We start from the raw sequence: 13,567 nt of genomic DNA, 5'->3' as shown, positions 1-13,567 counted from the left end.
TTTAGCAGAAAATCAATAGACCAGAAAGCGAGAAATATACCGAAACTGTGTACTGAGTGCACACAGCCAGCAAAAAGCAGCAACAAAATCTAGTTGCATATTATATGCATATAATGGGAATATATAAAGGGAAAGCAAGCTCGAGACAGACTCGCAAATACCCTGTTTAGTGCACATATCCAACTGTATTCAACGCGATTAGAGGTAGGCATAGTTTGAAAAGCCCAAAAAGCATTGACATTTGCGATACTCTTTAAGCTAACAGCTAAAACCAGTTGTGAATTATAAGCAATAGAAAATACAGCAAGCTAAATCTCTGCTATTTCAAGGTTCAGCGCAACAATCAACTATTAAACTTAAGTTCTTTGTATAAAAAGGACTGCAAACGCAAATAAACTTGTCTTTAGTGCGCTTCGCGGTTTGAACCAGCGTCCTGCCTTTAGGCTCGATGCATGTAGCTGCCTTTGAAACCAGTTTTGGTATATGTATGGTATTTTTTTGGTATCCCAAAAAGCCCGTTGAACTGAAAATATTGTAGGCCGTAAATATTTTCATATACAAAACCCGGGCTAGAAATCAACTCTACCCAAAATGCGCATCTATCAAAAATGATTCGATAAATGCAATGATTGGGAATCAAGTTATTTGTGCCTTGGGAGCGGGGTCTACCCCAAAAGTTGTTTGCCTTAAAGCTAAATAATTTTGAGTAAAAAAAGGCTCAGTTTAGGTTTTGTTAAATTAGAATTTGAAGGTTCCGAAGGGCAACCAGTTGTCAGTCATGTGGAATATGGCAAAAGTAGCTACTAAATAAACTAAATTTTAAGTTTAAGCCTTAAACTATGATATTGTCTAAATCGGAAGGAAGTGTAGACAAAAGGACATGTCCAAGTTAAAAGGAATATATGCCACAATAAAAGCTTTTTGGCGTAAGTCAGCCTTCTTTTGGTTGTTGCAATACTCTTGCTAGCTATTTATTTATAATTACAGGGTATTTTAAATATGCAAATGCTCTTGTTGTTGCTGTTTTTGTTGCTGTTGTTGTTTAGCTGACTGAAGTGCACATAGAAATCATTTAAAAACAGCAACGACGTCAGCTTCGCCGGCAGATAGTCAAGGGAAAAGCGGGAGCAGAGGTAAGAGGTAAGCCCAGAATCGACCTGGTGGCTGTGCCTCTGTGCCACGCCCACCCGCCCACTATTTAGGGCAAGGGGTTTTGTGCTGTGATTCAGTGGTAAAAAATTGAGTTCAGCGTCGCCGCCGCATAACACACAAAATGGGTCTAAAGTCATAAACTTTTTGCACATAGCAGCTGATGCCAGTGTTGAGTAGTTCTCGTTGCTGCTCCTGTTGTTGTTGTTGTTGTTGTTGTTGCTGCTGTTGCTGCTGCTCAGTGACTTTTCCTTGCCTTTGGCTTTTACTACGCCACACTCAGCTGGGCTTTTGTTTTTTATGACTAACGAGCAAAATATTGGGTTAAGTAAAATGTGGGGAAAACCTAAAGAGAAAAGCTATTGCCAAATATGCACTGAAAAGGGTGAAAACTGCTCGGGCCAAAGTGCAGAAACAATAGTTGCGTTGACATATTAAGTAGCTAGCTGCCAAATAAGCTCGTATCGTGCACAACTAGGCACAAAGGAAACTCAAGGGAAAGCCAATGGAGCTGTCAAAAATATATCAAGTGGTGCAGAGCCGAGACAATAGCTCGATTTATTACAAAAGCCAGACACTAGCCTACAAAATTTAAAGAAAATGATTAACTTATCTTAGCTGTGATGTGGAGAAGCATATTTTTGTTAAAGCTAAAACAGTTTGTGAATTATAAGCGTTTGCAGCGCACGACATAAGACAATCATCGTATCGTTTGTTCAAATAGAAGACATTGACTTTATTTAAATTCAATGCATACGCTTATAATTCACAACCAGTTTTAGCTCAAAAAAAACTCTATTCTTATGTGTAGAAACGAGGTCTACAAACTGTCTCTGAGGCTGGTGTTCCACATCTTTAAGCTCAGGCTTTGATCGATACCATCTTTTTATATGCTTTCAAAATGGAGCTTTAAATGAAAAACTTAACATATTTTCTCAGACCATTCTCTACCCAAATTTGCATCTACTAATTGTGTTGAGATATATACAATCCTTTTCACCCAAGTTATTTATACTTTTAAGGCCGAAAATCCTAAAAAAAGTTTGTTTAATTTTGAAACAACGTTCTCTTTTGCTTGGTTTAAACTGTTTTATCAGACAACTTGTTCGGTGTCAAGTTCGATTCACAGTGTAAATTGCAATTCCGGGCTCTCAATTTTCACTTATTAAAAAAATAGATAGTTTTCACTTAATAAAAATGTAAGTAGTAGTAGTTGGGCTGCAAGTGTATATGTAAGAGCCAGGCTCAGCCCATAAAAGTATGCTTCATAATTTGGCCCAGAAGAACTCTCAACTTTGCCCAACTTAAGCTTAAGTTTTCACGCTGCGCTGTCTGCCAACGAACGCGTTTTGCTTTGGACCTTTCTTGACATTTTGTCGGCACCTCAACGCAAAACCCCCCCGCTCACCTCACCACCAGACCGCCCGCCCGCCGCGCGCTGCACATCAATCATGTTCATAGACAGACATAAACATAAATGCGAGAAATTTTAAATACCAGCAGGCAGCTCGCGAGCCTTTGCGCTGAAAATGTCACACGCCAATCACAAAAAAGTTTGTTCGCCAGCCGAGTTCAGGTCGTAACCAGCCAACAGATATACACATACACATACATATACATATATTTATATATATAAATATACATGTTGTTGGGTCTATATAATATGTATGTGTATATGTATATGGGGGCCCATTCATATATCAACTTGATATCTCGGCGCCCTTTTGGCATTTGTTTTGTGCAACACTTTTGGGTCGCGTCTGTTTTAGGCTGTCGCTTTTCACAGACGGGGGGGCGAGAATTTTGAAGGGGAGTTGCAGCACAATGGGTGGGGGGGGGAGGGGAGCTGTCAGCATGTAAAAAACAATTGGCTTGGCGAATATCAAGTACCCATGCAATAAAATACACTTCTATAATGAGAAAAGAGTTATATTTATGAACCGAGCCAGATAAAGGCAGCTTCATACACTCGAAAGAAAAAAAAGTTTAACCTAAAGAAAATCGCCCAAATCAAACATTTTTAAATACTATACAATTTTCTTGCTGTTTATAACAATTGCTGCTCTTTTCTAAATATTTTGTTCAAGGGATACAAATCTCTAAATAGACATGAACAAAGTATGGAAACAGAAAACGGCATGAAAAACTTCCTCGAACAAATGTTTCTTTAGCTATAAGATACATATATTTTATTCTGTATAAATAGTATATATATTAGGTATAGTATGTATGGTATATATATATAGTCCGACAATAACAATATATCTCTCACATCATGAAATCATAGTGAAGCTGATATTTACTCTGTTTGGTTGGGATTTCCAAAAAGGAAACAAGAATGTTTTATTAAATATTGTTTTACAAAACTCTTGGTATATCTTTGGATATCCTAAAAGCAATTAAAGACTTCATATAAACAGAAGCATAGTGTAGCTTACGTTTGTGGAGTTTAGATGAGACTTCTTAAAAAGCAAATTAAAGTTTTCTCTGCTAGAAGTCAGTCAGAACAGATAGTTCCTTTGGCCGCCAAATAACAAACCGATCTGCGATCTATTAGCCTTAATAATAAGACGTTTCTCTTAAACCAAGCTAGCTTTAAAGCTGAGAAATGAGTTTGCCTAAAAAGTTTCTATTTGCAGCCAGCAGGACATTTTTGATGCCATGTCAGGCGTTACACAAAACGTGACTAAATGCAAATAACCCAGTGAAAGGGTATATGAACTGCAGCTGGCTTGCAGGCAACTCTCGGTGCGCATATTTTGCTGGCGGCGCGAAAGTGATTTCTTAATTTGTTACAACAAACTTGGCAGTCACAGGACCTAACCCCCCCCCCCTCCCTCCCCTCCTCCCTCACTGTCCACTTGCAACCCAAACTGTATGTGTGTGTGTTAAAGTTATATGAACTTTCTTCCGAGTGGAAGTTTTGCTTTTCAAGCTCAGCGCTGCCTGTGCTGTACGTGACTTTTGTGGTAAATGATGGATTAGGGTCGACGACAACAAAAAAAGTGAAACTTGCCGCGCCAGCTAATTAATGACAGCAACAAACGGCGTCGCATTTGCAGCTTGCTTTTATTTTTACTACGCACGCAACTTTGCATTGCGCATACGCACATTGCGTATACGCAGTGCGGGCCGCAGCTGCAGCTGTTGAGTGCGGCTTGTATATGATAGTAACTGTTAACTGTTAACTGGATGCTGCAGCTGCAGCTGCAGCACGAGCACGTACAAATTTTTAAATAAACCAATCCATTTATCGTACGTTGCCGGCTGCAACAATTACTACGACAACTACTACGCACATGGGCGGCCATTTTGTAAGTGCGTGACTGTGTGTGCGTGTGTGAGTGTGTGTGGTCACTTCCGCATGAAATACGAGCGATTTTTACTACACATCAGCAACAGCAGCAGCAGCAGCAGGCGGCAGGCAGCATCAGGCGACACACTCGTCTGTGTCCAGTGTGTGTATGCGGCAATCGATAAATTTTGTGTGTGCGTGTGTGTGTGCGTGTGTGTGCAGCCTCGTGTGCAGCATATATATATATATAGTAGTATATATAGTGTGCATGCCGGCAGACAGATTTATAGTTTGTCATGGCGGCAACGTTCAAAATAGTTGCATATACTCGTTGCAGCAGCTGCTGCAGCTCGTTCATAAAATCAATAGGCAATGTGCAACGCCCCATCTCCCCCCACCTGCCCCTCGCCCGCCCTCTCTCTTGCCCACTTGAGCTCTGGGCCGGCCTAAGGATTATTTATGTGCAACGCCTGCCTCTAAGCCTGAAACAATGCTGCCTCAAAAGTCGCCCTAATTGCACTAAATAAGTCACTTGGCAGCTGCCAGCGTCTAATTGCACGGCAAACGCAGCTCGACATCATGAACGAACATTTTCCAATTCCGAGCACACTCCGAAATATATAAGGAAAAATAAAAAAATAAATAAATAAAACGTTTGCCAGAGCACAACGAAAATGTCAAACAATTAAATGGCAATTACGAAAAGGTTGCAAACAGCTGCAAAGTCAGACGCAGGACGACAACGGAGGACGACGACGTTGGCTACGTGTAAGCGTCGCTAAACGTGTCTTTCAATTTGCCGTAGCTCGAAAGGATTGGGCTGCGGGCAGGGGCAGAAGCTGGGGCAGGCACTTAATGGGCGACACACGCGCCACACGAGACGCGGCAAACAATAAGGCTGGCTGCAGGTTTACATACGCTTCAAGTGCCGCACGGGCATATGCCTTATTGAAGAGCGGGTTGGACGGTTGAGGATTGAGAAGTGAGGGGAAAGCTACGCTTAAAGCGTTTAAGATGATTATGAGCACAAGCTGTAGGCAATTAATCCTGGAAGAAGTAAACTAAACTGCTTTAGATTGAAATAAAACATCTTTAGGTGCGGAATTCAAGGTAACCTCTCTTAAATAGACTTATTTTCATAGCCTTCAAAGCCTTCAAAGCTAACTTGAGTCTGCCTCGCATAAACTTGAAATCAAAATATCTGCTAACAAATTATTTAGATTTACTTAATATGTATTCAAATTATTAGGTTTACATTTATATTTTTCCAAATTCCTATATATTTCAAATATTTACTATTATTATTTGAAAAACTTTTCTTAAATTCGCGTCTTCTTTTTATTTCTTAATTTAAAGTTAAATTAATAGAATTATTGAAAGAATGCTCTAGAAACAGGACTTTTTATCAAAAAGATTAGTTTTGTACAAAAAAATTTAATTCCATTTTATTTACATTTATTGTACAAAAAATGCAGCATCCGACGGATGTATGAAAAGCCAAGAAAAAGATTTGGGACTATTTTATATGGCCAGTTAATAAGGATGTGCTTTTTAGAGATTTAACTGTACTTTATTTTAAAGTAAATGCACCCAACTTGTAAAATAAAAGCTGGTTTCAAATTATTTCCCTCTTAAAAGCAACACAAACTGGTAATTTTCTTAGTATTTTCTAAGGTATATACCAAAATTCGCTATCTAAGGTGAATACATTGAAAAATAGTAGAGTTTTATAAAAGTTGTCTTCCGCATGTTAAATTTACAAGCAGCATTAACATGCTTGGTCGCATTCAACTAGTGGAAAACCGTTTTTGAAACGGAATTCAAGCTTCGAGCTTTAAAAACTTGCCAGAACTTCAACAAACGCAAAACCCCTATTAAAATGTAATCTGCGTAATGCTCTCGACGTATTAGATAGTCATTTAGTACACATTCACTCGATATATACATTGTTGCAACGTGCAACATGCGGCAAGTTAAAAATAAAATCCATTAGAAGCGCATTTAAGTCTTGAGCTGCCATCGACTAAACGAATTTGCATGCAATTTGGCCAAAGACACTTTGCACTTTGCGCGTTTACCAACACGGGAGACAACAAAAAATTCAACAAAGTTGCTGTTGTTGTTGTCGCTTGATTTTTGCACGTTGCTGCAATTCAATTTATTTTCAATTTGCGCGCTTGCAACGCGGCAGGGCAGAAGCAGGAGCTGAAAACAGGGGCTAAAGTCTGGCTGGAGCCAGCTTTCATTAGGCAGAACTTTATCAACGAGATTTTGCGCGTAAAGCATTTCTTACTTGGCCTTTGTTATTGTTGTTATTGTTATTGTTGTCTTGTTGCCGGGCGCTTCGTTCTTTTACACTGCAGTTTCTCGTAGTATCTACACCAATACACACTCACTCACACACACACACGCACACGCACGCACAGACGGGCAATGTATATGGATAACTCTTGTTATTTACACAGCGCGCACGTTGCCGTTATATTTGTTGTTATTGTTCTAGTTGTTGTTGTTGCTGTTGCTGTTGCTATTGCAGTTCGCCAGCTATTGCACTTTGCCACCTTACACGCTCTTTCGTACACAAACTCCACAGCTAGCTACGGCGCCGGCGCGCTCTCTGCCTTCGAAGACAACGGTTAATTGAATAGCTCTCTTTCGCACACGCTGCGCTGCCGTTTGAGTGCGAAAGGGAGGTGACTAACACTTGCCGCTCTGGTAAATTGAGTGCAGGGCCCAGGCACAACCGCACGCGAGGAACGTCGAACAGCAACTGAATTCACATTGTGCTGGCCAAAGCTGGAGATGCCGTTGCCGTTGCCGTGGACATTTGGCACGTGGATGCTGTAAGCCAGTGCGCAGAAGCCACGTGGCCACCGATGCGACGTAGTAAAACGCGTAGTAATTGGATGCCATTCGAATTTCATTCATTTCCAAATGCACGCGCACAACTTTCGCCGACTGCTCCGACTGCCCCCGCCATTTGATCGTAGTGCGCTCGGGTCGGGCGATCTGGCAACGCCACGTTCGAAAGCTGTCACTCGATTGCTCAACACTGAACAATTGTATGTGTGTTTGGCAACGAGATGTCAAAGCAGTATGGCTATGCTCAACTTTGTGGACACCTTTGAGTTGATGGCATTCAATTTCCATGGGGACGAGGAGCAGCATCATCGGTTCGTGCACGACGCCAAGCTGCTGATCGATGCCATCGTTAATCAGCTGCACAAGAACAATTCCATGTTCAAGGACTATCTGGGCGAGCTGCGAAAGACGGGTAAGCCTTGCGGCAGACACAAACTGCAGCCAATTAATATAATGAGGCAGGCTCTCTGTTGCAGCGGCATTTGTTAGCCAAATAAATATGGATATGCCACTGGGATTTGAGATATTCTTAACGATACGGCTGCCCATCTCACTGACGCCCAGCTTTAATGAGAAACAGCGCAGCGTTCAGCTCTACAGATCAAACTATACGCATCCGTTCTTCTTCGGCAACGCAATAAATCCCAAATGCATGAATCTGCGCCTGCAGCAGGATCTACAGCGCGCCATCGCGCAGGTGGCCTGCATAGCCGGCTACTGGGGCGCCATATACGACATCAAGTACACGGCGCTCAGCTATAATCGCGTCCCGTTCGCCCATCAGGTGTTCGCCGCGGAACGCGGAGCCTACAATCGCGGCATACGCTTCGACTTCATTTTGGCTCTGGAGTTCGATGGCGCCGAGATGCCGCTGCCGGCGTACTTTAAGGCGCCCATTTGCTACAAGTGGATCGCCTACGGCCTGGTCGATGTCAATCAGAATCTCAATTCCGCCGACTGGGGCGTCCTGTTGCCGCGCTGGCAATCGGCCAATATGGGTCTGCGTCTGCGTTCACATAATATGCTCCTCCTGTTGCATCGCCTGCTCTACGCCCAGCGTTGTTATTGCTTTGCGGTGCCCTTCCTGGTCAAGTTCTGCTTCTTCATGACCACAGTTGACTTTGGCGAGCGCTACAAACGCATGAGCGTCGCCCATCTGATGGTGACCGTAAGTTGGGAGAGTCCATAGTGTTCCCAATGTCGATTAGCTGCTAGTCTTATGCTCTGTTCACAAGTTGAGAAGGGGTATATTGGTTTTGTGTTATGTCCGTCTGTCTGCATCCTAGAGCTAGCAATGAGAATCTTTGTCCGCATCCACTTGGGCAGGGGTTGGATAGCGGGTAGTCATACAAAATTATATAGTTAAACCCCTGACGGGATCTAGCCAAGAATATTTCCGCCACATCCACTGCTATTCCCACATAAAGCAATAATTAATTTACACTCAAGTCGCAGTTTGAAGAGCACTGACAATCCAGAGACCAGATTTCTTGGTCTCTAATAGAATAGATAACCCAGCTAAGCAGAAGATTAACTATTGAAAAGACACAGTTTGAAAGCCACTGCCAATTACATGGGTTACAATCTAGGATTAAATAATCCATTTACCCTGATTTTTTGGTGTACATTTTAAGAGATAGTGTGAATATGGGTATATAGTATAAATACCTCAATAGTATGAAGACCTCTTAAAGATCTGATCTATTCCCAGTTATTCTGCAGATTACAGTTTGATATGCACTGAATGTGGGCTAAAGTCTTAGAGTAAGCCATTCCGGCTAGCATTTGCTAAAGCTTTTAAAGCGATCTCTTTAAGACATCCGTCCACTCTTACCTTGAAGTTTGAATTGCACTGGGGAACAGTTTTAGAGTCATCCACCAAAACAGTAAAGCAACTCTTCGTCACTCGCACCGTGAACAGAGTATTGAGCAGTCGGTTTTAGCCGTCTGCCACAGTTTCCACCATTCTTTTGCAGACGCTCGGTCATCAGGTCTTCCGCAATTACTGTGAGCTGATCGTCAAGTCCACGGTGGGTGATCCCACGACCAATATAGCCGCCACAATGGAGCTGCGCGAGCAGCAGGCGCGCGGCAAGGGACTCTTCGCGATGCTGGCCAAGGGCCTCGAACTGAACATGATCAGCAGCCGGTTCATATCCGATTATTTTCAAATCGATTATCTGCCCGTGCGGGCATCTCCGCTGCCGACGCCGTCGGTGACGCCGCGGCCCACGCTGCTCGCAGCCGAGGAGCACTACCCACAGCAGCAGCCGATCAAAGCGCCACCACCGCCGCCGCCGCCTCCTCCACCTCCTCCACCCCCGCCGCCACCACCACCACCTCCACCCCCGCCGCCGCCGCCGAGTCGCAAACGTGGCCGCAGCCTTTAAAATATATATAAACGTAAGACAAAACTACAAAAGTTAAATTGTGCATAAAGTGGTGCTCGGGCCTAATGCAGCGAGGGGGTTGCACCACCCTGGGCAGGCTGGGAGGCGGCAGGGAGGCGCCTGGCTCCTGCCAGGAGCGGGACGGTGAATATTTGAGTTAACTGTAAATTGGCCAGTCCTTTGTGAGGGACGACAGCAACGTCTCAAATCTCGGTAATAGCGCAACTTTTATGCCCAAAATAAGTGGAACTGTCTGAACAACAACAATGCACACACAAAGACCCCCCCCCCTCTCTCTCTCTCTCTCTGTCCCCCCCCCACACACACACACACGCACAGACAAAAGTTAATAAAAGCCAACTAAAAACTAAAGCTCTGTTGGGCTACGTGTCCTTGTTTTGCCATGCCCATCCTTTAGCTATGGCTGTGTCTGTCCGTCCGTCCGTCCGTCTGTCTGTCTGTGTGTCCGTGTGGCAAAAAGTTAAATTGCAAATAGCTTGGGTTGCTCCAACACCCTTCACACCCCTTTTGTCGGGCGAGGGGCAGCGGGGCTGGAGGCCAGAGGCGACATGAAATTTTAGAAAAATTTGCTTTTATTGTTTGGCAAAACAAAAAACGGGGCCAAAGGAGCGCAAAAAAGGTAGCTGGAACAGCTAGGCGTGGGCGCATTAAATGCAAGCACACACAGAGACACACACTCGGAAAAACGTGGGAGTGCACGACTAACAGTTACCCTCTACCCGGCGTCTAGCTGCTAAAAGGATGAGTGAAAAGTAAATAAAATAGTCTTGTTCTTTCTTTGTTAGTCTACAAATTAAATTTGCTGTCTCTGGTTATCATAAGACACGAGATATGCGCAACAGAACAGATAACGTCGAAGCTGAGGTTGGAAATCGATATTTATCGATTTTTTAGCAATATAAAAGCAACCTTGAATACAGTTAACGCTTATTTTACGCATGCTGTACGAGAATCCATAAACCATATCCAATCTATATCCCTAGCTATAATAATCGCCACTCCTGGAAATCGATATTTATCGATTTTTATATATGCATTTTTATATGAAGCAAATGTTAAGATATTAGAAGAAGATATTAGAGAATCTATACAACAACTTTGTCTTCAGCTTTAATAATACCCTATTAACGCTCTAGAGACCGATATTTATCGATTATCGATTTTTTATATATAAAGCAGAATTTCATGTCTAAATCGACGCGTCCGTATCAAGAATACACATGCTTTAAGCTATTGGGTATACCTCCTCCTACATCAATATACCCACTTTACATGGGGTGCAGGGTATATGAAAGGGTTTAGAGTTGCCACATCTCTATGCACATATATATTTATCTGTATTGTTGTTTTTGCCGAGTCACGGCTTAAAAGTTTTTCGTTGCCAGCTTTTTGACGTTTCATTGTTGTCAACTTTTAACTAGTTTTTTTTTTTTTTTTGTAAATGTTATAAATTTCTTTTAATGCAAATGAGCGCGATACAAAAATACACGTTGTTGTTGTTGTTGTTGTTGTTGTTGTTGTTGTTGTTGTTGTTGTTGTTGGGGTGTATAATTTTGAGTGCAAAAAGTGTACGTCAAATGCAATTTGTATTTATGTTTTAGCAATTATTATGACGTTTTTATTTTGTGGCGTATATAATGCCGTATCTTGTGCATTGTTATAAATTCAATTAAAGTTGTTACGCGCATGCCACGCCCCCCGATCCGCCGTCGCCGCCTCCGCCGCCGGTCTGTAGCGAACAAATGCCTATAATTGCATTTTCAAGCTGAAAGTTTTGCACTCGGATATAAAATATTGAAACCTGATAACGATGCGAAAGTGTTAATTTGCCGACCGTGTTGCAAATTTGATTGGCAATCGAGAAATTATTATTGCATTTTGCTGGCACTCGTTGCTTTAATTGCATTTCCTCTCTCTCTCCCCAACCCAAACAAAAAAAAAAAAAAACTCAAGGCTTTAAAGCTCAAAAATGGCATCAAGACTTATAAATAAATGACTGCACATCGGCTTGCCAATAAATAAGCTGACAGACACGAGCAAGTTGGGGGGCAGCATTTATGCAAATTCATTTCGGAGAAAATCATAAATAAAAATAATAAACAGCAAAATTCCTATCATAAATGCCTCAAAGGCTCTTATTGAAAACCAGGCAACGGAGCAGCTGCTGAAGTCTGGAATTAAAAACAAGAGCTCAATCGCAAAAGCTTTATAAACGAGAAATGGCCTAATTGAACTTCTTTGAACTGAAGCACCTTATAAAATAAAATAGAGAAATGTGTGAAATGTTTTTATAGAAGCAAAATTTAATGAAAAGCAAAAGATTATAGCTAAAATTTAAAAACATATTTGAATCGTAACTAGAATAAGTAGAGTCTACATAGCCAAGCCCGTCTCATCATTTACTTAAGAAAATCCTCATCTTTATTTCAAAAATATCGTTGACCCTTCTATGCGATTTTCATAATACCAAGTAATTCATGATAAATTCAAATTTTTCTTGATTTCGATCTAGGTATTGACAATAATATGGTTATTTGCCTAAACTGATGCATGCGCTCTCTATCTCTCTCTCTTTCTCTCTGCCTATCTATTTTTCTCTTCTCTTCTTAATGGCTCTCAATCTTTATATTGTACTCTCTCTGTCTTTCTATATTACATGTTCTTGTTCTTTCTTTCTCTTTGTTCCTCTCTCTTTCTTTCTTTCTCTCTGTTCCTCTCTCTTCCTTTCTCTCTCTCTGTTCCTCTCGCTTTCTTTCTGTCTACCTCTTCCTCTCTCTTTTATTTAATGGCTATCAATCTTTATATCTCTCTCCTATATTCAATGTACCTTATCTCCCTCCCGTTTCCTGTATCTCACGTTCCTTTCCCTCTTTCTCCCTCTCCATCTCTCCCTCTCTCTCTCTCGGTTTTAATGTTTCCTTCTTTTTCACGTTTCTTTTGCTCCATCGTTCTCTCTGCTTTTCACTCTGTCTTCCTCTCTGTTACCCTTTCTCCCTCCCTGCCAATTATTCCTAAGCTCTCGTCTACTCCCATCGCCTTTCTCTGCGATTTTCATGTCTTAAAGTAAGCCCCTAAGCACTGCTTCAAAGATGTGCACATAAATTAACAGTGCTCTTTTCAAGTCCACCAAATTTGAAGTGTTTGTGGAAGAGATCTTATGTCTTATATTATACAATATGCACAGCTGGAGACTTAAAACTGCGAGATGAAATCATAAAATTGTTGCCCAACTCTCAATCGACCTCAAGGGTGCTGCCTGTTTACCCATTTTATCGGCAGTTACGAGATATATTTTAGGGCGAAAAACAGCTCCCAAATGGATGCCTGACTGGCTGTCTGTCTGGCTGACTGACGGACAGCATCTTTAATCAAAAAATAATTATGAGTGTCGGGGGAGCTGATGGTGGCAATGAAATTACATTTGAATTATGACAAGAGTGGGTCGGTGGCAAATGGAAACCCAAAAGCCATAACAAGTTGTGCAGCAAATGAGCTAAGCGAAAGCCAAGTGAAATTTGAGTGAGACGAGCGCCAGTAGACGAGAAAAGATGGCGCAAATAAAAAGCAACAACAGCAACAGCAACAAATGTGGCCGCAATTTACGCAACAAGCAGAGCGCTGAAAATTGCACAGACGGAGACGGGGATGGGGATGGGGACGGGTTCGGGGACAGGCACAGGGACAACCGCAAGGATGAAAAAGTTTATGCGAAAAAAAAAGAATAGGAAAACAACGACAGACAATTAATTTGTTTTGCAACAGGACACAGGACATGCTGGGGACAAGGGGCAAACAATTTCGTGCTTGTTGGCAAAGAAAATTTACGTGCCAAAGACAAGTCGCTGGACAA

The 13,567-nt window shown here is 42.0% G+C and overlaps 2 protein-coding genes across 7 annotated transcripts in view; one reads left to right on the top strand and one right to left on the bottom strand.

Moving 5' to 3' along the window:
• Dscam4 (Down syndrome cell adhesion molecule 4) overlaps positions 1-6,842 on the bottom strand; it is a 58,330-nt gene extending 51,488 nt beyond the window's left edge. For 4 of the 6 annotated variants that reach the window (XM_064685588.1, XM_064685585.1, XM_064685586.1 and 1 more), the window contains exon 1: positions 6,738-6,842. The gene's annotated coding sequence lies outside the window, so the exon portion shown is untranslated. The remainder of the gene's footprint in view (positions 1-6,737) is intronic. The other 2 variants (XM_064685583.1, XM_064685584.1) reach the window with 2 other exon arrangements.
• Positions 6,843-7,451: 609 nt separating this feature from the next.
• Positions 7,452-9,696, top strand: LOC135430759 (uncharacterized). The gene is made up of 3 exons (XM_064685549.1): positions 7,452-7,718; positions 7,783-8,474; positions 9,283-9,696. The coding sequence occupies exons 1-3, from the start codon at positions 7,541-7,543 to the stop codon at positions 9,694-9,696; spliced, it is 1,284 nt and encodes a 427-aa protein (XP_064541619.1). The 5' UTR covers positions 7,452-7,540.
• The last annotated feature ends 3,871 nt before the right edge of the window (positions 9,697-13,567 follow it).

The sequence above is a fragment of the Drosophila montana genome, unplaced genomic scaffold (assembly GCF_035044405.1).
Source record: "Drosophila montana isolate Dmon_TW-CO22-7 unplaced genomic scaffold, ASM3504440v1 contig_3083_1, whole genome shotgun sequence".
Classification (NCBI taxonomy): Eukaryota; Metazoa; Arthropoda; class Insecta; order Diptera; family Drosophilidae; genus Drosophila; species Drosophila montana.
This window is presented reverse-complemented; position numbering and strand designations above follow the sequence as displayed.